Source organism: Prionailurus bengalensis, chromosome C2 (genome assembly GCF_016509475.1).
Source record: "Prionailurus bengalensis isolate Pbe53 chromosome C2, Fcat_Pben_1.1_paternal_pri, whole genome shotgun sequence".
NCBI classification, from domain to species: Eukaryota; Metazoa; Chordata; class Mammalia; order Carnivora; family Felidae; genus Prionailurus; species Prionailurus bengalensis.
The window spans coordinates 53,137,687-53,162,886 of NC_057350.1; the positions used below are offsets into that span (position 1 = coordinate 53,137,687).

The 25,200-nt window shown below is 35.9% G+C and overlaps 1 protein-coding gene across 4 annotated transcripts in view; it reads right to left on the reverse strand.

The window, feature by feature from the left end:
• Positions 1 to 25,200, reverse strand: part of CBLB (Cbl proto-oncogene B) — a 217,891-nt gene that overhangs the window by 49,472 nt on the left and 143,219 nt on the right. For all 4 annotated transcript variants that reach the window (XM_043594053.1, XM_043594055.1, XM_043594054.1 and 1 more), the window contains exons 10-12: positions 23,107 to 23,310; positions 5,928 to 6,113; positions 3,990 to 4,358 (exon numbers count right to left, since the gene is read on the reverse strand). In XM_043594053.1, coding sequence (XP_043449988.1) covers positions 3,990 to 4,358; positions 5,928 to 6,113; positions 23,107 to 23,310 — 759 coding nt within the window. The remainder of the gene's footprint in view (positions 1 to 3,989; positions 4,359 to 5,927; positions 6,114 to 23,106; positions 23,311 to 25,200) is intronic.

The following is a 25,200-nucleotide window of genomic DNA, read 5'->3' on the forward strand; positions in this document are numbered from 1 at the left end:
TTTTGGCTCAGGTCATGATCTCGCAGTTAATGGGATCGAGCCCTGCATCAGGCTCTGTGCTGACAGCTCAGAGCCTGGAGCCTGCTTCGGATTCTGGGTCTCCCTCTCTCTCTGACCTTCCCCTGCCTGTACTCTTTCTCTCTCTCTCTATCAAAAATAAGTTACATGAAAACAAATTAAAAAAAAAAAACACCAACAACTGGTTTTCTTCCTTGTATGTCACAGGTGTTCTCTTCTTCCAAGCCCTCTCCTGCCCTGCCCTCACCCACACAAACCCAGCACACATACACTCTCTTGCGTCCATCATCAGCTTCAGTACTGTACTAACTTAACAATCAAGTGCTTACCAAGTGCTCATTAGGAATTATGCTAAATAAAATGGGAGGAGAGAGAGACAGAGATGATGGTTTTGGTTTTAAATTTAAATTTTTTTTTTCAACGTTTATTTATTTTTGGGACAGAGAGAGGCAGAGCATGAACGGGGGAGGGGCAGAGAGAGAGGGAGACACAGAATCGGAAACAGGCTCCAGGCTCCGAGCCATCAGCCCAGAGCCTGACGCGGGGCTCGAACTCACGGACCGCGAGATCGTGACCTGGCTGAAGTCGGACGCTTAACCGACTGCGCCACCCAGGCGCCCCTTGTTTTAAATTTATAAAAAAGAAAGGACAACTATTTTGAACAAGGACGTTGAGTGTTACAACTTATACTGCTACTTCGTGTCTAGTTGTTACTTTTGGTTTTATTCCAGACCTGAGGTGTATGAAGATTTAGATATTTGGAGAGTGATTATTTTCCCAAGATACTAGGTACTATTATTCTTCCACTTCATAAAGTAAGAAAAATAAGAGAAACAAAGCAAGAAACAGACTCTTAACTAAAGAGAACAAACTGATGGTTACCAGAGGGGAGGGGGGTGGGGGGATGGGGGAAAGACATGATGGGGACTAAGGAGTGCACTTGTGGCGATAAGCACCAGCTGGTGCATGGAAGTGTTGAATCACTATATTGTACACCTGAAACTAATATTACACTGTATTAACACTATACTGGAATTTAAAGTTAAAAAAAAAATACTTCTTATGTTCTAAACAAATCTATTCATTACAAAAAAAGGTAAGAAAAATAAGTGGACTTGGGACAAAGGTGTAGGAAGTTGTTTGCATCCACAAAGCCAGCAAATTCTAGAGCAGGAAATAAAACTCAGTTCTGATTCCAGAGCCTAGTTGATCTGTACTGATAAGATTTTTAGTAATGTTGAAATGCAGCTATCGGGTTTGCTTTATCCTTATCATTTTCCTTCTGCCTGAAGGGGCTGAACAGTTCCTCTGCTACAAAACATTGTTAAATTTGAAAGGGAAGAGAACACTGGGATTCTGGTCATCCTTGAACATCAGAAGGGTCTCGCACAAAGAACACACTTAGAAATGTGAAATTAAGTCCGTTTGGATGGAGGACATGCAAAGATTAACAAGGCGAGAAAAGTCCAGGGCAGGATCAAAGAAACTGAGAAGCACAAGTCCCAGGATGGACTCAGTCTTCTGTTAGATGTTAGTTAGTTGAAGCCAGCCTCTTACTCCTCCGGAGTGAAAAGAGAGGAGTGAGGCTTTTTCTACTTTATGTAAATTATGATGTACCTTGCAGTCTACTGAAGTTCCTTTGTAAAGACAATAAAAGAGAAAAAGAGGAGACATCTAGTTCATAGCATTTATTACATTAACTACATATAAATCCTTCTTTATAATCCACCTTAGAAGTTGAACAATTAGACTGAAGTCATAAATCTTATAAGTTTCATTTTGGTTAAAACTTCACGTCTAGGGGCGCCTGGGTGGCTCAGTCGGTTAAGTGGCCGACTTCGGCTCAGGTCATGATATCGCGGTCTGTGAGTTCGAGCCCCGCGTCGGGCTCTGTGCTGACAGCTCAGAGCCTGAAGCCTGTTTCAGATTCTGTGTCTTCCTCTGTCTGACCCTCCCCTGTTCATGCTCTGTCTCTCCCTGTCTCAAAAATAACTAAAACGTTAAAAAAATAAAAAAAAAAAAAACACTTCATGTCTAGTTGTTGTAACATGAAATTAGCTTACAGAGTATAAGCACTGCATTAGTAATACACACAACATATGAGATTAGACCTTAAAGAATCTTAATGAGGGTTATTTAGCCAGAACTAAACGAGATTAAAATCCAGCTTTCTGTAAGAGATATTTTGCAATTTACTCAATGTTCTCTGGGATAGTAACATGTATCAATGATCAGGACATGAAAGTTTGGATAGAAAACATTTAAAGGAATCTTCATAACTGAAGTCACTATTAATATTTCATACCTATAATTAATAAAGTAAAATTTCATACCTATAGCCTAAGAAATTATAACCTCAATTTAAATAATGGTAACCTTCCATACAAAATTAACATCCAGTGTTCTAGGGTAGAAGGACAGGTTTATATTCATGCTAAAACTGTATAACATATTATGTAAAATAACCCTGAAATAAGAGATCTTCACTGAATTGGCTAAGATAATTATAAGTATTTCCACAATCCATTCAAGAAATAAATTGTAATATGTTGCTGAGATATAACCATTCAATTCACGTCAGAGCCTGTTCTGACACTTCTCAAGACAAGCATGATCATGTATGAATGAAAAGTAATAGAGGTTGAAAGGAAAAAGAAATTATGCAAAAAACCCAAAAAACAAAAAATGAAAAAAACCAGCCGGTCCCTCCAATCCAAATTCCAGGTTGTGGAAATATACATTTGAGCTTGATAAGCATTCCATTTTCAGAGAACGTTACTAAAAATGCTTTTGTAAGTAGTTTTTCTTCCATTTACACGTTTAGATAACCTTCAATGAAACTTTTAGAGATCTTCATATCTAAGATGAGAGACTGAACTCACCAAGGTGAGTCACTGGCAGAGTCATGGCAAACCCCCCCACTCTTCCCCTTTCTTCTGAATGCCACACTAGACATTGGAGTCTTCCTATCCTGGAGACCCTAGAATATCACTGAGGTTAAATATTATCATATGAACTTTCCATTATCACCCAACCATGACACACAAACACATGTGTGCACACAGAAGCTGAATGTGTGTCGTACTTCACACTTTTTGTTCTTGAATATATGGTTAACTCACCAACTGCAGACCGTTATTTTGAAGGAATTGATTACTGTCCTAAAATAACAAAGGTCAATAGAGAGGAATCAATTTAATATTAGTCTTCAAAAGAGGCAAAGCCTCCTTCAGCTGAGGGAAGACGGCAAGCATCTGATCTCATAGCCAAAAATATCATGGAGGGAGGCAAACACCAGAAACTATCAAGGGCCTACCAAGAATTCTAAACTCATTGATTTCTGCTGCTGCCTCTTTGGTTCCCTGTACACTTAAATTCTTTCCTGGGTATTTAAATGATAGTGGTGATATCTTTTAAGCTAGAGCTCAATATGTGTGACAGCCTTTCAGTTTTATGGATAAAGAACCTGCTTTGTGAGAGTGATTGGAAGTGGTGCTTTTATGTAAGGGAGAAGTTCATTTTACCTGGATGCATAAGGCGTCTGTCCTTGGCAACCATTCCAATGACTGATTTACGACACGCTATAATTATTCAACTGTTTTTCAGATTAGATAGAACCAGGACAGCTTAAAAAAAACAATAGTGCCGATTCTCCCACCAACAAGTTATTAATAGGAAAAAGTTTTGGCAGATGAAATAAGAGGAGGTGAAATAAATCTTTGGCAAAGTGTCTAGTCTCTTCACATTAAAATTAAATCATTACTCTGAACCTTCTTCCTGACTTCTTTTAAGTTCAAGTTTTAATGAGCTCCTGATTATTTATAACTTGGAGATAATTAAAGACCTTCAGGGAAGTGCCACACCAGGCAAAAATCCGCAAAAAACAAAAAACCATTGCCCCACCTTTCACACTACCTCCTATCAGAAGAGTTGGAGCAGCCTGGTTAGCTTCTGCTTTGCTTATTTCTTACCTTGGCTCCTTCTAAAGGCAAATCATGGCGTCTGTGTTTCCGCATAAGCACGGGGTCTGAGCCCACTCTACTGTGTCTTCCATTCACATTTGAACTTGCTGTGATTCCAGGCTTTGGAGAGCCATCCCCTAAGAGTCGACATCCCACCACCGACTGATTACTCCCAAACACATCCCGAGGGCACCAGGCTTCAAGAGGCATTGGCTGGTCTCTAGAAGGCACACTTTCCACGTGATGGAAGTGACGACTCAGTCTATTGTCAGGTGGGATTGGGGGAGGTCTCTCAGGTGGAGGTGGAGGAGGATCTCGTAAGGGAGGAGGAGGTGCAGGGAGTGGTTTATCTTGCTTTCTCACCATGCAAGGAGAAGACTGAAGAGATACAATAGAAGAATAAATAAGTTAGAAGTTGTACTATTGATGCACTGAAACATGATTTCTGGACTCGTCTACCATTGCCTTTGTTTTCTAAGCCATAATGGAGTTTTATTAGATTTCTGTGTCATCTTTTAATGTTTCTTTTTATCATCAATTAATGACATTTTTAAAAATTAATGAAAATCTTATGTAAATATATCTCATTAGAACTTTTTTTTTGTAGAAGATGAATACATAAACTCAAATGTTAAGGACTATAAACACTACACAGGAAAAAGTAGCAGGGCATCAAAATTATATGATGATTTTGACTGGTTGACAGTAAAATAATATTTAGTCGTTTATTTATTTACACTTTTACACAATTTAGGAGACATAAAAAAAACTATCAAAGTTGTTGTTGTTTTACTTTTTCAAAGAGCAACTTGATTTGTAATATCTCCGAGGGACTGAAAGTACAGGTTCTGCCATTTTTGTGTTTCCACTGCAACATAAAGCAACTAGTAAGGGGAAAACTTGCTCTGATCTTGTCTTTTATAGTTATTACCAGAATAGTGGAAAATCACAAGTAATAGAGCAGCATTATTTATAAAACTTACTTGAATTTTTATGGATCCTTAAAATGGAAAAATATTGGTCTAATTCTTATATGGAAATATGAACATATATGCACTTGAATTGAATCTATGTGCTTTTTATGATTTTATTTTTATTTACATGGTTCATCTGATGAATGATTTTGTGTTTTTATGGTTAGAAAATCATACAGAAAAAGGGAATGTGTTTACATAATTCTATGTTCACGCAATTCTGACTAAACACCATCCAAAAAAGTCTTAATCTGATCTTAAAACCTAAAAATCTTAACGTGATCTTAACTGTAACTGAGATCAAATACTACTAAAATGTCGTGCTTCTGACTCATTTTAGACTCTAAAGCATATACCAAGTGGAATTAAGTTTTTAAATCTTATATTTGATAAAGCAAAATATGCTGTAATCAAATTTGGAAAAAAAATTCCACAAAACTAAAATAAACTGCGGGCTTAGATTTACACAGTTAGAATCATATCTTTAATATTAAGGAGTAATGTAATTACTTTGCAAAAACTGTAATTCTTTGTAATTAATTCCTTCAGGTGAAGGTGAGTCACCCTGAAACACACATCTTAAAGCCCTTATGCAAATATACCCCCATCACCTTTTTCTTGTCAGGACACTGTGAAAATGAGTGTCAAATATCATTCAATAAAAGCATGCAATTTATTTTAATACATATAATGATTTTCAAAATCCATTCTACAGAATAACTAGATCTACTCTCCTCTGCATTTTTACAAATCAGGGAACTATTACGGACATATGCTCTGAGTAATTGTGCAACTTTTATAGTAATAAAGCAAAAAGAGGATAGTGGGCTCACCACAAACAAAATGAGGAACATGTCAGAGTTCTTCATCAACAATTGAGAGCCCAAGAAATACAAGTAATGGAATTCAAAGGAACCTGAGCAATCAATAATTGTCACCTACATTCTGTGTGTTTCTAATAAAATCAGTTTACCTTTGGTGAACCAGTGGGGCTGCCACAGGGAGACCGAACTATGCCTTTCTGAATTAAGTCCAGGCGAGGAGGCACTGGTGGCAGGCTTAGATGTGGGATCTGGAGAGGATCTGGATGCGGCTTTCTTCTCTGTGCAAGGGGAGAGGATCCTGGTGATGTAACTGGTGAATTCTGCCTGTCAGTGCACTAGAATAGAGAAGGACAAAGATCATGTGATATGATGTGTAAAGTGTATGCCTTTCAGTTCTTAACGAAGACCTTTGGTTTCGAGAAGGTGTCTGCCATTGAACATCTGTTAAAATAAACTCCGTTTACTCTGATTAATATATGGCAAGCGCTCACATTGTCCCTCAAGGGCAATATTACGTAAAGAATAAATGGATAAGTTTCTGCTGCATATTACAGAAAGGGTCTAGGAAAAAAAGAAGAGCAAAAGCATAGTTCAAAACCAATCATATGCAAACATCTCCGGCAAAAGCCCATCCACAGTTTATGAGGAAACCAGAAATACACAATGCAGTGATGCACATTGCTCTTGGTTTCTGTACTATGGAATTTTCTTAAATCTTCAATTTACAGTATATGCTAGAACTTACAACTCATTTTGTTCCATATAAAATATGTATCCAGAGCATACTTGCCTACAAACCAATTAAATCAGGCAGAGTTTCAAAAATAAAAATGTGTATTTAAAATAAAAACAGCCTAATTGTTTTTTCCTGTAGGACTTCACATGGAAAAGAAAGCCTCAAGTTTTTATTTGCTACAACAGGTTTCTACTTTGTCTGGTAGATAAAATGGCATCAAAAAGCCAGTAAGAAGTACTTTGATTTGTACCTATGTAACCCTTTTTATTTTGTAATTTTTCTTTTAATGTGACATAACTTGATTGCAATTTGGTATAAAAATCATACTAACTAATCAAATAGCTTTACCAAGGTAAGCAATATTGTCATGAAATATCAGGCAGTTTCCTTTTCAAGGCTAAGCTACTAGCTCTTTGGAGATCTAGGCTTGATTTTTACACCTACTATACTTTGATAGTCATCTATTTCCTAATGCTATTATTTTTAGAGTTTTAAGCTCTTGTTAACCCATTTTTTCCTCTATCAGTCATTTTTATAGGAGCAGTCAATGTCAACAATTGACGATTTAATTCAAACTGTGGCAATAGTGAGACAGATTCAGCCATTCTGTCTTTATCTGACAGGGGATGATAGATTTTTGTTCACAACCACACTTAGGTACATTGTGTAAGGCTTTTGCTAATTAACTAAAATAAGGGTTTGTCTGGTGTTTTTCTCATGGTTACACTCAGGTTATGGGGATTTTGAAGGAAGACCACGAAGGTCAACAAATATTTTAATAGCATCATATCAAGGGTCCACGCTATCAATATGATTCATCACTGTTGATGCTGACCTTGATTACCTGGCTAAGGTACTGTCTGTCAAGGTTTCTTCACTGTAAAGTTACTCCCTTTTTCTCCCCCTGTCCATACTGTACTCTCTGCAAGGAAGTCACTGTGCACAGACCACACTTAAAGGAGTGGGACGTTACAGTCCCCATTGTAAAGACTTTTTAGATAAATTTGAGTAGCTACAAAAGCTTCTAGAGCATACCTCAGATATGCCTGAATATTGTCATGACATTGCTAAACTGCTAATTCTTTGCTTCTTTCTCTCAAGGGTGCCAAGTAACTAAAATAGGTCAATAAATTTACCCATAATTTTACATGACAATTTTAAGAACCTTTCTTTCTTTTTACTAATTTCATGATTCTTTTTTATATGTCTTACCCTCTGATGAAGCAAAAAAGGAAAAAATCTTAACTGCCACTAAAATTAGAAGAGAAAAAGTAGAAACTCTGTAGTCACAATAAACTGATTCTAATGCAGCCATTGGTTCTTAACAAAATAAAAATTCTATGCAAAAAGCCATGGAAGTCTCAGATGGTCAGGAATTTGAACCTTCTGGATTAAAAACAATCCAGAAATGATCATACACAGAACAGAAAGAATTCCTGATGTAAACTATGCACATCACAACATCATAGTATTTTGAGTTAGGAAATGTCACAGGACCTCTAATTCTCCACAATTCCCATTAGGATAAATTACATTCTCTGAGAATTAGCAAAACCATTACCTGATAAAAATGCTTTGTTGCTCTGGTTATTATCCTTTACAAAAAAGACTCAAGAAGCAAAACTATCAACAGTTCCTATCCCAAACTACATACACAGACACATGCACATACACATACACACACAAACACACACAGGGAGAAAGAATATTAACGCATAGCACTTTATCCATTTAGTTGTTTGCAGGGAAATTTTTCAGTGCTAGGTGCACACATAGCAGACTGCCTATGAATAAAACCTCTGCTCCTCTGAGCACTTTTCTTTCACAACTATCTTCCTGCTTCCCTCAATACCTGAAAAAGAGAATTCTGATACAGCCAACAACCCACCATCACTATTGGACCTTGACTTCTGCTTTAATTACTAAATTTAAGCAGTTACCAAATTCCTAATATGTTTAAATAAAGGGATGGATTTGATGTGTGGTGAGTGAACTGTTAGATATAGAAAGGGCATACTAAAAATCCTCAGGACAGACATTCATACCAAGTGCAGCAATAACCTTGAACCTTAGATGTCTCCAGATAAGCACATTCTCAACAGCTTTGTGAATGTAAGTGGAAGCAGACCTTGCCTAAGCACAAGTCATACTGTACTCTCAAGGTGATGATATACTGTCTTCCTGAAAAACTAATCCATTCTGAAGCATTACAGTATCTGTAAGTTGGCTTAGTTAGAAGAATTTTATGGAAGATGTATTTGTATATGAAGAAACAAAAAATATTGCATCTTTGTGATTATGTGGACTAAATTCACCATAACTCATTTATTTTCCTGAGTTCCCCTGAATTATATTAAAATCCCCTTGTAAGAGAAGATAATTAATAATGCCCTTTAGATAATCATGCATTACTCTTTGCTGAACCTTTTGCTATCTCTATGAATAAATCTGTAATTAAGAGATTTGCATTAAAACTAAAACTTTGCATTAACTTTTGTTGCTGGTAAAATTTCACACTAATGATGAACATTTGTAAACATTCTTAGTAGACATTTTTAGTAGATGGTTACATAAATGGCCCCTTTTAATTTATTTGAATAACCATCATTGTTCTTTTCTTCCTATTTGATAGTCTGAGGAGAAAAGATACCTAACACAATGTTTCACACCTCAGCCCATAATTGAATTCTTAGATGAGACATTAAAAATTCATGACATCAAAAGTGATTAATGCAATGTAAAGAATGCAATGTAAAGAAAGTGGGTCCTTTTTGCCTGTCTCACAATAAAGAGAAGCACAGATTAGATTGATTTAATGTGGACCCAAAATTATTTCTCCTTTAACTACACCTCTATTTCTATATAATATTTGAATATTTAATGGTCTTTTAAAGGACTTTGATTCTACAGTATCAGAATTTCCCCTTGTATAGGTAGGAACAACAAATGCCTCTAGAGCTGAGCTGTGACAAAGGCATATGGCCGGTCATATTTAGTCTACAGATCAATATTATTTTCCAAATAGATTCTACAATCAGACATTCCCCTCAGCTCTTCCTCCTGTCTTCTTCTACAGATCTAATCCCCATCCCAAGATCACTCAGGCCATATATCTTTATCTTCTGATGTGTGATAAAGGGAGTTATTGGGGAAAACAACAACATACAACAAACCTGGAACTTATTCTCTGGCTAGGATTTAAATTCTAAATCTATGAACTATGCAAACTTAACCACCTCTTACTGATTTGCTCAGCATTCCTCATAATCACTACAATCTCCACTCTGTATAGAAATGCAGACTTAATACATGTACATAAAACCTCAAGTAGAAGAGTAGGAAAACATTTATTTAATCCTGAATAATAAGTTAAGTATTTTGTTGCTAGGGAATTGGAATATGTGAATTTCAGATGTGGCTACCACTCAAACTAAAGTTCTAAAGTCAACTGATTATTAAAAGAAATAACCACATAATTAAAAAATAACCATATAATTAAACATATAATCCGATTTCCTACACATATATTTTCCATATATAATATGTGAATTTTAGCTAGAATTTTAAAATGTCATATAGTCTTGCACAAATCACCCACTTGTTAATATTGTTACCTGTAGATTAAAAAATAAGGTTAAATCTATTTTGTGGAGACTTTATGGGATAATAAAATTAAATGAAATATGAAATAAAAGCTGCTACAAAACATTGAATTTTTATTTGGACGATACAGTTAGGAGTATTGACTCTTTGATACAGAGGTGATAAAATGCAATCTATTACATCTTCAAAAGTCCAAAGTTTGCTCATCTTCACTACCAAGAGATAATTCTACTAGAGATATTTTTAAACCAAAGTTTCCCCATCTTTGTTTCTTATTTTGTCCTAGACAGTGCTAGATAGCTCTCACTACCAGGTCTAAACAAATTCAAGTATCTAAACAAATAATTACACTAATGTCTTACAATACGTTCAGACGTCAAAACTGTCATTTGGATTATTTATAGTTATTAATTCTGACCATTAGCACAAAATTCTAGAATGTAATAAATTTTTATTTTTTGCCTCTTGATTTAGATAACATGGTAACTATAGAAATAAATAATAAGAGAAAAAGTAGTAAATTCTAGAATTTAACATAAATTTTTTTCATCTTGATCTGGAGAACATGTCAAATACAGAAATAAATAATAAGAGAAAAAGTAGTACAAAGTAGGTTTAAAAGTTTAGGGTCTCACATGTTGTCCGACTGTTCACCATAATAAATAAGTTTTACTGATTTTGGTGCTCATCTCCTTATATCTTTACAATTGTGTTTTCACCATTCCACTTTTTTTCTCATTATAAAGAACACAATTTCACCGCATAAAATTTGGAATTATAGGAAAATATATAGAGGTTTTGAAAACATGTACACAGAGCCATTGGTGATGTTTCCTAATCACATACACAATTTTTAATCTACTCTATGCTGGATGACAGTGTTATACTGAAGGAATTTTAGTGGCCACTAAACATTCTTCATGAATGTAATTTTAAAGGGTGAATTATATGGATATACCAACATTTACATAACTATTTCCTGCCATGAACACTTGGGTTATTCTCAAATTTTTTCTACTCTAAAGTAATAACATAAAAAAAGGTCTTTCATGATATACATTTTAATTTTTTTGTAGATATTTCATTTAGTTAAAAAAACCTTTTTATTTAGTATAATTGACATACTTTTTTAATTTTTAAGGGAAGAATCACAGAATGTTAAAAAAATTCTTTTTAATGTTTATTTTTGAGAGAGAGAGAGAGAGAGAGAGAGAGAGTGAGCAGGGGAGAGGCAGAGAGAAATGGAGACACAGAATCTGAAGCAGACTCCAGGCTCTGAGCTGTCAGCATAGAGCCCCATGCAGGGCTCGAACCCATGAACCACAAGATCATGACCTGAGCCAAAGCCAGATGCTTAATCAACTGAGCCACCCAGGCGCCCCTAGCATGTTTTGAGTGTAAGATAATAGGGTTATAACTAAACTCAGTAAAAGTTTATGAATATGCATAATCTCTTTTGCTGCCCAGAGAGTAAAATCAATGTATTTTTCTACCATTTATGTGTGATGGTTACCACTGCACAAACCTCAAAAGCATAAAGTATTTTTAGTTCTGAATTTTTTGTTTACTTTGATAGTTGGCATTTTAGTGGCACATGTTAATGTTTCAATTTGAACTGCTTTAATAATTAGAAAAAACTGCAATATTTTTGCCATGTGTATTTCTTCTTTGGGTTACAGTCTTTGTATGTTCTTTGTGTCATTATCTATTATATTCTTTTATGTACCCCTCATTGATTAGAATGACTTCTTTATATATTAGGATTGTGATTAGTTCTATGTTACAGTTGTTGTAAATACTTTTTTCCCCAGTTTATTTTCCAATTATTTTATGATAGAGACTTTACCTCTGTTCTTCTGGTTTTAATCTCCTAAGGAATAAGTAAAATCTAGTTAGTATAATAAGGGGGCATATTAATCAAGGGATTCTTTAAAGGATCATGTCCATCCTGCCACTGCCTTAAATGGAGTCCTTTCTTTGTCACCCCTTCATTTTTATCTGTCTACTGTATTAAGTTAGAAATGGAAAGCTATGGAAAAATTAACGAGTAAAGTATAGGAAGCAGGATGTGGACATGGAATTAACTGTACAGAATTTATGCACCATATAAAACAACCATTTACATAAATACAACTGCAAGAGATGGGACGATGGAACCATATTTTCACATCACAGAATGGCTGATTCATAGTTTCATTCCTTTATTTTGCTTTTGGGTAATTCTCACATTTTTCTACTATTACACTTGCTTTTAGAACTTTAGAATAAATTCTCTTTTTTCATTTCAGCTCTTTTCAAAATATAAAAGCCGAACACCTTAATTCCTGCCTGTATTACCATCATACCAGCATATTCGTCTAACTAACAATTTCTCCTCAGTTCTTTAATATTGGTAGGTGATGAGTATGTCTTTAACAAATTGGAATCCTGGTGCTCCACAAATTTGAAGACCACATCTGATTCCTTTATGTCTACATGCTTATCAATTTTTCCTAGCCCTTTGCTTCCTTGAAATGAACAAATGCTATTCTTTACTTTTCTGACAAAATTCACAGAATTCTTTAGTACTTAGAAAAGGATGCTAATGACCACCATAATGAACAGAGGAAACAAATTTGCAATTTTAACAGAAAATCCTGAGAGAAAAGGCCTGAGAAGTAAAGTAGTCAAAAGCCCATCTCAGCATGCTCAGCAATTACCAATAATAATCGGGGACTCATTCTATTTTAGCCACTCTTCATTTTATCCACACCTTTTAAAGAGCGATTTTATAAAACCTTTAATAAGATCCATTATTATGGAAATGGCAAAACATTGGTAAGAAACTTCACCCAGCCAGGCTATTATTAAAAACAGGACAAGAGAAAACCTCTCCAATTACTATTAAGATGAGAGTACTGACAATCCCAGAGATAATCAAAGTCAATTTTATAATATTTCTAACAAGATTTTTACTTAATGAATTTTCATATCTGAACAAGGTAGATACATGTATTATAAAGATGATGAGAAGGACTCTTAGAAGGTCAACATTTTTCTCTAAATGCATGAAAATTAATGAAGGACACTGATAAAACTTTTATCATTAAAATATAATATCATAAGGATATTTTCCTTGCTGCTAACTATCCTCTTGGTTCTTTTCTCATATTAATTTGTGAACATACAATCTCAAGTCTTTTAAATAATAGCCTATGCAGAACATTATTCAGAAGGTATCCATTACAAAACACTTATCACACACACATACACACCCATAAGTAATTATGACTCATGGTGTCTATTTTGGAATACCTGTACCATTGTTTCCTTTTAGATAATAAACAAAACTTGTTTGATAAATATGATATAAAAGCAATATAATCATGCCCTGCTTATCCACAGTCACACTTCCAGAAGACACTTCCAGAAGCTTTAATCTGTAGGAAACTAGGGAGAAACTGAGAGTAAAAAAGAAAAGTCCTCCCAATTTGATCTACAGATTTAATGCAATTCCAATCAAAATCTCAGCAAGTCATTTTGTTCATATTGAACTATTCTGAAGTTTATACTGAGACAAAAGACCACAAATAAACCCACATGATATTGAAGAAGAACAAAGCTGGAGTGACTTTAAACACTTACTATAAAACTATAGTAATCAAGACTGTGGAACTGTCAAAAGAATAGCCAAATACTTCAGTGGACCATAATCAAGAGCCCAGAAATAGACCTACATAAAAACAGTTAACTAATCTGTGACAAACGAACAAAGATAACACAATGGAGCAAACACAGCCTTTTCAACACATGGTGCTGAATCAAATGGACACCCACGTGAAAAAATTAAAAAAAAATCTGGACACAGATCTTGAACCTTTACAACAATTAAAATGGATCACTAATCTCAACGTAAAATGCAAAATTATAAAACCCTTAGAAGATAAATAGGAGAAATATAGATGAGCTTGGGTTTGGTAACCACTTTCTGGATACAACACTAAAGGCATGATTCAAGAGAGATAATTGATAAGCTGGACACCATTAAAATTAAAATTAAAATTTCTGCTCTGGAAAAGAAACTATCAGGAGAATAAAAAACAACCAGAAACTAGAGGACAATATTTGGAAAAGACACATCTGTAAAGGACTGTTGCCCGAAATATACAAAAAAAACCCCAAACAAACCCTCTTAAAACCCAACAATAAGAAAATAATTGGATTAAGAATGGGCCAAATACCTTCACAGATACCTCATCAAAGATAAACTGATGCCAAATAAGCATAAATGGAAAGATGCTTCACATCATAGGTCATCAGGGAAATGTAAATTAAAACACTGAGATACCACTACATATGTCCTTGTTGCCCAAATCAAGAACATTGACAACACTAAATGCAGGCGAGAATGTGGAGCAGTAAAACTCTCATTCACTGCTGGCGTAAATAAAACATGGTACAGCCACTATGGAAGACCGTTCCGTGCTCTTAGAAAACTATACCTATTCTAAATGCGTATTACTAAGTGAAAGAAACCAATTTGAGAAGGCTACATAGTGTATGATTCCAACTCACGACATTCTAGAAAAGGTAGAGCACAGAGGATTTGGGGGACAGTGAAAATTACTCTGCATGATACTATTATAGTGGATACGTGTCATTAGACATTTGTCCAAATCCACAGAACGTACACCACCACAAGCGAACGCTAATGAAAACCATGGACTCTGGGTGACAGTGATGCATCAAAGTAGGTTCATCAATTGTTAACAAGTGTACCACTCTGATGGCGGATGAAGATAATAGGGGAAGAAGCTACACATGTATTGGGACAGGGGGTACATGAGAAATCTCTATGATCCCCTCAATTGTGCTGTGAATCTAACACCACTCTAAAAGTCTTAAAATAAAAGTCTTAAAATCCCTACACGAAACAAAACAAAAAAACAACCAGCCAAAACCAAAAAACCAAAAAACCAAAACCCAACAAAGTCCTCTAAAGAGGGGGAAAAAGTCTGCTGCATTTCTTCCTGTAAAACATAGTGTAGGAACCATGTTCCCTCACTAAGACAGATATTTGATTTGTATATAAAATGATGTTCAATATTTTAAATTATCATTATTGCTTACATTCCACTAGTAACTTCCAGATGTTTTTAGATACTATGAATTAGAAGTAGTGAAGAACAGGAAAACTGCTGAGTGGAGGAGGAGTTGCCTTCCCTAAGGTTTGGCAGGGAGGTGGTTGATAAAATTGAACTTTAAAGAAGTGCAAACAGCCTCACAAGTGGAATAACCCCAAAACTGCCCCATTGAAATGTTAAACACTGTTAACTACACTGAGCTATGCTGCTTCCCCTGAAGCACCTGTTCTGAGGACATAATCCCCTGGCTTGTGACCAGCCTCCGTAACCCTGAAATCTCTTTGAAGTTTACATTTTACTTTAAACATTTATATGAATTTTGCATCCTGATCCAAATATATATGTGATTTTAATTTAAAATTATGTTCCCCTCTCTTCGTGCAACCTTTCCTGAAATCTCGTAGCAAACGTAAGCTTCAAGAAGTATGTCATGCTGATTGTAGTGGCTTCTCATGCCCTTGGATTCACTCAGCTGCATAACCAATTTTGAAAACTCAGGGAAGGGTGACATATAATTCAGAAATATTTCCATAAAAATGGCTGAGAAACAAGAACATTCTGGGGATTAAAGGAATAAACTTTAGTCGCTGAAAAATGCCCTCATGTGAAACCTATACTGCTTGCAAAATACCAGGTACAGAACAATAAGCAATTACTATTTAGTTACTGTACTTCTTCACTGTCCTTTAGAGACTACTTAATTACTTCAATTTACTTATGTGGAAAACAAGACTACTGTAAGCTTATCTAAATTATTCAGTGTTTAAAATAGCATTTCAGCTGACCTGTTGGCAACTTTGCATTTTTTTTGAGTTTTAAAGACTAAATAAAATAATAAATTACTTTAACGTGGCCATGCAATGAAATCATAACTATGTAGATATTAACAAAGAAACAAAACCAACTGCTTGCCAAACCAACACAGTTTTGGTGTCTAGTTCTTCCTAAATAATAGCTAACAGTATCTAAAAGAAAAAAAAATAAACCTCCATAGACATCTCAAAAATACTGATATTTAATTCTCAGAATCACAGCAAGATCTCAGGAGTCTTAAATATTAACAGTATATAAAAATAATGTTTAATTACAACTAATACTTAGCATTTACTATGTACCAGCACTGTTCCAATGGCTTTATATATAGTAACTCATTTAATTTCAACCCTAAGAGGTAGGGTTTCAAAGATAAGGCCACTGAGACACAGAGGGTTAAATAACCAATGCAAAACACAAAAGATATTAAGTAGAACATAAACCAGGTTGGTAGACTCCAGGGACCTCTTCTTCAGTATCACTACTGAGCATTCAGTTAAAAACAAAACAACACATGAAATCATGCCACTTGCAGCAACGTGGATGCAACTGGAGGGTCTTACGCTGAGTGAAATAAGTCAGTCAGAGAAGGACAGATAGTGTATGTTTTCACTCATATGTGGATCTTGAGAAACTGAACAGAAGACCATGGGGAAAGGGAAGGGGGAAAAATAGTTAGAAAGGGAGGGAGGCAAACGATAAGAGACTCTTAAATACAAGAACTGAGGGTGGATGGGGGGGGAGAGAGGGGAAAATGGGTGATGGACATTGAGGAGGGCACTGGTTGGGATGAATACTGGGTGTTATATGTAAGCAAAGAACCAAGGGAATCTACCCCAAAAACCAAAAACACACTTTACACACTGTATGTTAGCCAATTTGACAATACGTTATATTAAAAACAAAACAAAACAAACAAAACAAAACAAACCTTTCTCCATGGTTTCTCCTACCTCCACCTATGTGGTAGGTACTATGCAAGTCTCTGGGAAGGAAAAGAAGGGCAAGGCACAGCCTCCGGTCTCCAGGAGCCTGCGGTCTACCATAGGAGACTGACTCAAACCAAGTACAAGAGTTCAAGTGCTTGCTTATCCTAAACTACTAATTATTCAAACCATTTTTAAGGAATACATAACAACATCTTTACAGTCACCTGTAACATCATATGGCACTTGGACAAGGCAGTTTTTCCCTTTGTTAATCACACGCTAATAAAAAATATGCTACTATTTTGCATGTAGAGCTTTAAGAAAATCAGTGAACAGAATGCAATTAAATGGCAAATGATGAACCTGTGACTTTGGATTGCTTACTGTCACCCATGACCACCTACATTGCGTGGAGGGAGGGGTGAGGACTACGGGCATGTGATCATAGTAATTCTTGGGTAGCACTGTGCCATGGGTTGCAGGATGTCTCGTATCTCTGGCCACTAACTGCCACAGATTTCTCCCACCCTTGGTCATTGTGAAAACCAAAAACATCCTCATATTATTTCTGAATACCTTCAGGAGGCAGAACTGCCTGTAATTGAGAGAGACGTCCTATATTCTGAATGTCTACTGTCATTTTTGTAATTTACTTTTGTTCTAATTTTGGTCTTTTCTACTCTCCAACATGGACCTGAGCTCTGTGGTTGGAATCAAAGTCATATTAAAAAAGCAACATTTTCCTAAAAATACTGAACCCTACACATAACTCTTTCCTTAGGATCAGGAATACTATGGGTCTTCTCCTCACACATTATTATTAGGAAAAGCAAGAATTAGGTAATAATATCAAGTTTTTAATTAGTAATATGTATTTTAACTGATGAGGGCAACATTAGGAGAATGCATAAAAAAGTATAAAAGAAGAATAATTACCTTGATCTCGGGTCACACATGTATTTATTTTTATAAGGCCATTCATTAAAATTTTAAATTTGGTTTCAAGAAAATATAAGATTTAAGACCAAAGGAATAAATCTCAGTTCATATACTAGCTCAGTCTGTCAACATTTTCACTTTGAGTGCAAATCTTCATTTTATTTTACGTATGTGGTGAAAAATATGTTCTATCAACATAATTGCTGAGGAATTGTTAAGACTCTTTACACTCTTGACAAACAAAATTCTGACTGGCAATTGACACCTTTTCTTAGCTCTGATCTGATTGAAGTCAGAGAGAAGGACATGATCTTACCAATCACACCCTAGACTTCCTCTGAGGACTCACTCAGATCCAATTATCCTAGAAATTCTGACAGCTTGAGACCTCAGGCAGTGCTACAATTTCAAGCAAAAGCTAAAACATTTTGCAGTTAAAATTACAAAATAGACTATTTCTAGGGTGGTAACCAATATGCTATACTGTAGAATTATACATTCAGTTTGCTTCTGTAAGATTAGCATTAATATATTTATAAAATAAACAATAAAAACATATTCTATATGTTCAGTATGCTACTATTTATAAACTCCAGCTACAGGATATCACCATGGTAACAGGAATATACAAACAGCTCCATCCTCCATGCTATGATAGAAGCATCACCAATTTAAAGAATGCAATATGCTTAAGATGGGCAAAAATTATTTCCAAATATAGTCAACAACCTGTTCATGAACAGGAGAAAGATAACTACTGAAATAGAAGATAGAAGAAAACAGAATTGTTCCGCTGCACAATGACTTACAGTCACTCTTGGAACTGAGAGAATGAAATGTTTAAAAACGAATGAATGAATGAATGAATGAGTGAGTGAGTGAGTGACTGAGGCAACAGAATGACTGAAAAAACAGAAAGGAAGAAAATTCAGGTAGAAGAGCTACTATGTCAAAATGACAGTGTGATATTTGTTTATAACCTCAGCTGTAAGAACTGAATAGAACCTATAATTTGATATTTTGTACATTTATATTCAGTCTTCAGTTTGGAACAAAGATGTATAACATCGGGTCACTGATTTCAAAGAGCATGTGAACATGCATGTACATTTGTTATTTCACTTAATAAATATATGCTGTGTGTGTTTAGGCACCAGGAAACACAAAATAAAGAAGACATTGACACCAGCCTTAGAAATTAATAGTCTAATGGATAAGGCAGTCCTCTAGATAAAACATAACAATTTAGTGTAACTCTGGAAACAGAAGTACATATAAAGCACTATGAGAACATAATGACATGGCAATGTTTTTCCCAATTAGAAAGAACTGATACTTGTATCTACACTAAAATCTAGGTTTTACTGAAAGTTAAGTGGCAGTGATTTATGAAATATTATAAAACTTACAATCTGTTTAATTGACTAGAGGCAGATAAATGTACACAAAGACATTTACTTGAAATATGATTACCCAACTTAAAAACAAATAATTACAAGTTGTTTTAATTTCTCCAATACCTAACTAGTGTCAAAGGAAAGCAGAGAAATAACACTGTAGTGGAGCTTTATTAAATGACACTGTTGACTGCCAAAAAAACCACCGAAGGGTGACTTCTGGAACAATAAATGTCTGAGACCACCATCTCTTCTTGGGAAACTAAAAAGATCAATGTAAAAGTCTCTGAACTCCCTTGACAGAAAGCTCACCAGTGTGCCCAGGGAAAACAAAACACGCACGGTCTTGAGAGTAGGTGAGAAGACGTAGGGAAACCACGAGAGTCACCTTTGAATATTCTGCTGCTCATTTTACGTCACCAGTGAGTCCTGTGGTTGTCAGGGTTCCTAGTGAAGCAAGGCTCAAGTTTCAACTTAATTCAGTGGGAAACAGACCAAGACTGCAACTTTGCCTAAACTCATAGAGGGCGGCTACTGTTTCCCAGCGAGCAAAGTATACAAAGTTCTTGAAAGAATTACCCTTAAGACCCCACATTCTCCCCTGACATCAATGAAAGAAGAAAACCCACTTAGTAAAGAAAAGTGAAATGCCTTTTTCCTAGCTAGAAAACATTATCTCCTAGGTCACTTGAACTACTTGAGCTGTTGTGTGTTTCTTAAATAACTTTCTGTCTTTCCCTATTATCTATGCATTCAATAAAGATTCTTTGTGTGCTTACTGCATCCTAGACCTGGGGAATGCAATCTTTTTCTTAAAGGGCCAGATAGTAAATATTTTAGGCTTTGCAGGCCAAGAAGAAAAAAAAAAAAACAACAGAAAACAAAAAAACGAAACAGAAACAAGCAAATTATGTAGCTACTTATAAACGCATTTAAATATATAGCCATATAAAATGTAAAATCATTCTTAGCTCACAGAAAAACAAACCAACATAAACAGGTCATAGCTTGCTGATTCCAGTGCTATATCACTGTCAAATATCCAGGCCAAGCTAAGACCATTAGGTTATTAAGTTAAAAGGGAAGGTTTTGCATCAAGAGCTAGCTTCTTCCAATAAGAGCTTACAGGGGAGATCTAAGAAAGCTCTGTCCAATACAATTATCTATTGGAGAATAGATATTTCTCTTATTTCAATAGATATCTCGATACCTATAGAAAATGTTCTATATCTATACAGTTCAGTACGGTAGCCACTATACCCAAGTGGCTACTGAGCATTTAAAATATATTCAAGGGGCCCTAGGTGTCTCAGTTGGTTGAGCGTCTGACTCTTGATTTTGGCTCAGGTCATCATCCCAGGATTGTGGAATCGAACCCTGCCTCAGGCTCCATGCTGAGCGTGGACCTGCTTGGAATTCTCTCTCCCTCTCTCTCTCCTTCTCTCTCTCTCTCTCTCAAAAAAAAAAAAAAAAAAAATATATATATATATATATGTTTAACATGACTGAGGAACATTTTATTAAACTTTAATTATTTTAAATTTACATTTAAATAGCCACATATGGCTAGTATACTGGACAACAGATTTAATAGTCATTATATATCAATTAACAGGCCTTAACTGAATTTGCATGGGTTTTTGGCAACCTATTAAGTTAGCGTGGGTGTAAATATTTTTATAGGGCATAAATATATTTATTTTTATAATTTTACGTTTTTACCAAGAGATCAAATTCAAATTATTTTTAATTTCTAGTTACAACTGTACTGGGAGTCCAAAATTATTCATGATGTACATTATATCATGGAGCTGGAAAGACCTTCAGAGGACAATTAGTTACATTCTATCAAGTTCAATGTGTGTGACATGTTCCAAAGAGGGCAAAAGAGGCACATTACATGATGGCTCCAAACTGGATTTTTGGAATTAGGAAGATCTGGAATAAAGTACTGGTTCTACTATAGAGTAACTAGGATCTTAGGCAAGATATTTCATTTCTTTAGTCCTTAGCTTTATCTTTTATGAAACAGGACAGTAACTGTAGCTTCTCTATTGGGTTGGAATGATTGTCGAATGAGATCAAGAACCCAGAACAGCATCCTGTCACTGAAATCATCAATGTCACATTTAATTACCACCATTATTTAAAATTAATAATACTGTATGCTAAATATTCTAGCAATACACTCTATAATCTGACTTAGTAGGAACCATTTCATGATTCTGCATGGGAGAGAGTTACACATGTGGTTTGGGATACATCACTGTATTGTTATGCAGAAAACATAAGTTAGAATCTAGTTTCTACAACCTACTAATGTAGCCAAGTCACATGTGTAGTCTGAGCCTCATTTCCTTATCTGAAAAATGAGAAGAATATTTGCCTCTCCAAGTTGTTGAGAGAATAAAATACGTGAAAAATCGTTGTTCCTATAAAAGACACTGAGGAATAACTACTTCTTTTCTTCTATCTCTGGGGTGAAAGGGATTATATCCTTCAAAACTTAGTTGTCAGGATTAAAGGACAGAATCAAGAGTAGTTTCTCTGCGAGTTAAATTATGACATTTATGAAAATTAATGATATGAAGAATAAAAGTCATCTCAGACCAAAAATGTCAAAGTGGCCATGTTGGTGATGGTAACATACCTGCACAGGTGAAAAATCCCATGGGCATATGTCTTTGTTGAGCATGGAACATTGAAATGTAGAAAATACAGGAAGCCAGGAGATAAACTTAAGGAAGTTAAGGAAGGAGTAACCCAAACAAATGCCTCCTCTGTTCTCTGTGCCAAGTGTTTCTCTACCACGGAGACAGATGCAAATGATCTGATGCCATTACACATTATTATCAGTCCAACTACATGGCAAATAAGATTCATGTTACCTGCCAAATCCTAATGAACTGCAGCGGAGGTTCTATAAGGCCAGGTCTGACCTCAGTAGGGATGAGGGCCATGATTGATTAGCCCTGTCTGCCATGAGTCAGGAGGAGGGCCAGGAGGGGACACCTTCACACTCCATTTTCAGCAACTTTTATACCACTCATTGCTAGTTCTCTGATTTTGAGAACGCAAAACTTTGTGAATATGACTTTCACATATCTTTCTGTACAGAGCATGGCCTGATATCTGAGAGGCCAGCTCTCTTAGTCATTATATTTCTGGCTTGTAAATTATTCAGTTGGCATTCTGGTTTATTGACTAGTTTCTTGTGGGGTTAGTTACTCCAACTGGGCATGTAGGATCCATTCTCAATTCACAAAGTCCATTTTCTGAGTCAGCAATTTTGATAAGCAAACCCCACACTATGGTAAAATCACAAAGGTAAATATTATGTGACAGAATTCTCAGTAGCCAAATGGAAGCCTGGCTCTCCTGGTCAGAAAATCACTATCAGACACTTCTTTTAGACTTTAACAAAGACTATTTGTAATCAGTTTCATCATTACCAATTTTTACATTTTCTTAGTTTTCTTAATTTTTCTTAATTTTTTATTCACAGGACTGCTTTTGCCAATCTTAGACGATCTTGGATTCTATATGTAAGCTCTCACCATCTCTCATTTTGAAGTTTAAAAGCAGCGAAAGAACTTTGAGTAGACTCTAGTTCTTTGTCTATGATTTCATCAGCCTATCAACATTACCGAGGTCTTCACCTTTCTCTTGATTCTTCCATGTTTCTTTCCCAAGCCCTCAAACACTCAGACATAGCCCATTAGGGACAGCATCATTCCTTTTTCATGTCCACACATGACTCCGATTAAACCTGCGTTTTATAATTTTACCTTTCGAACATTTGCCAACCGATTCATCATCAAGGACTCCTCTCGGTCATCATCATCATCCAGGTCCAGCATCGGCACTCCAAAGGGGTCAATGATGCTACAGCACCTGGAACCTTCGTCCCTTGGATCAAAGGGGTCGACGATGATGGGCTCTGTTCCTTTTATTTCACAGCGACAGAAGGGGCAGCCCTGGCCATCTGACTCCTGAACAAACAAAAAATGTAATTGGTTTTTGTTCAAATACAACAGTACTGAGAGGGGCCAATGTTCTCCAGCTATAAAAAGAAGTTGCATACAAGAGGTTTTAGGGTAGGCAGTGAGAGTGAAGGAAGATCTGTCTTGAAGAAGTTAATAGAGTAGAACACCAACAAAATGTGATAAACGTTCAGTATGTCAAATTTTCAAAGAAAGATTTATCTAAAAAAAAAAATCTCTGATTTGCCAAAGAAAAGGAGCCTAACTATTTTTCTGAATGTTCTTTTACAATTGTAATGTATCAAAACTTCAGGGTCCTGTAGGAAAATGGAAATTGAATCATATCCCTCTTTACCAAAAGGCACCAGCTAATTAAACATTCTACAAAAAGGACATTTTGATAAAAATTCATTATAAACAAAGTAGCAGTATCAATTAAAACAAGCCATTCTGGAAAAGTTCCTATGCATGTAACTATGGATAAATATTTCCATTTAATTGCCTAGGTTTTTAAAAGTCTTGATTTATAATTGGTGGGAAAAAATAAAAGTAAATTTACATCCAGAAACCATCATCTGTCCTGAGAGCCTGTCACTCTGACCCAGCTCATTTGGGATATAATGCCATGTGAAATATTAAATTCTACCTCTCATCTTGCTTTCAAATTAGATACTGCAAAAAGATCTGTGCTAATACTTTTGGGCCAGAAACTCATTTATTGGTAATTATTGAAGGTTTTGTTCAAAGTCTCCCAATTCCGGAATTCACAATTGGCAGGGAAACAGGAGAAGACTGTGTTCTCGCCCTGCATATGATGCTGTCTTCTAGAAATAGATGGTGTCTGATACTCACCATCATTTTTTGTTTCTGCATTTTACCCTGATTTTAGTAGTGTGTTATTTAAAAAATAGTAAAAAGCAGGGGCGTCTGGGTGGCTCAGTTGGTTAAGCATCTGACTCTTGATTTCTGCTCAGGTCACGATCTCATGGTTTGTGAGATGGAGCTCCATGTCATGATCTGCGCTGACAGAGTGGAGCCTGCTTGGGATTCTCTCCCTCTCTCTCTGCCCGTCTCCCCTCCTCTCAAAAATAAGTAAGTAAGCTTTAAAAAAATAGAAGAAATCATAAAATCATTTAAAGGCAGAAATGAGATGAATCAGCACCTTTTTAGAGATGAGACAGGGATGCAAAGAGAACTAACATCTTTAAAGAAACCATTTAGTACTTAAGACTGTCCCACCCACTTGTTATGGTGGGAAACTGGTGATCTACATCCCCTCCGGTGACACTCTGATCAGCAGTGGAGTGATACTTTTGCTTCTCCTCTCACTGGACAATTGCTGATCTGTCACTCAGGCAGATCATGTGCTGGATGGGTTATTCTTTTTTTTTTTTTTTTTTCAACGTTTATTTTATTTTTGGGACAGAGAGAGACAGAGCATGAACGGGGGAGGGGCAGAGAGAGAGGGAGACACAGAATCGGAAACAGGCTCCAGGCTCCCAGCTGTCAGCACAGAGCCCGAGGCGGGGCTCGAACTCCCAGACCGCGAGATCGTGACCTGGCTGAAGTCGGACGCTTAACCGACTGCGCCACCCAGGCACCCCAGGATGGGTTATTCTTTTCCAAATATCACTCAGATTAACAAACTGAACATCTCTCTTCGCCACACCAATTGTTAAAAAAGAAAAACAAACATTCTTTGCATAGGTCAATGAAAAGAAAGCAGAGCATTTCCTTATTCATTTACTGTTAGATAATTTGGGAAAGAAACTTGGAATGGTAAAGTAGTTGAACTAAGGTGCTGTGGAGAAATACAGGCACGCCGATACAAAATCCTTTGATGTTTATTGCTGCATATGCTTAAGCTGGTGCGCTTCAAGGCAACTTAAATATTTTGCT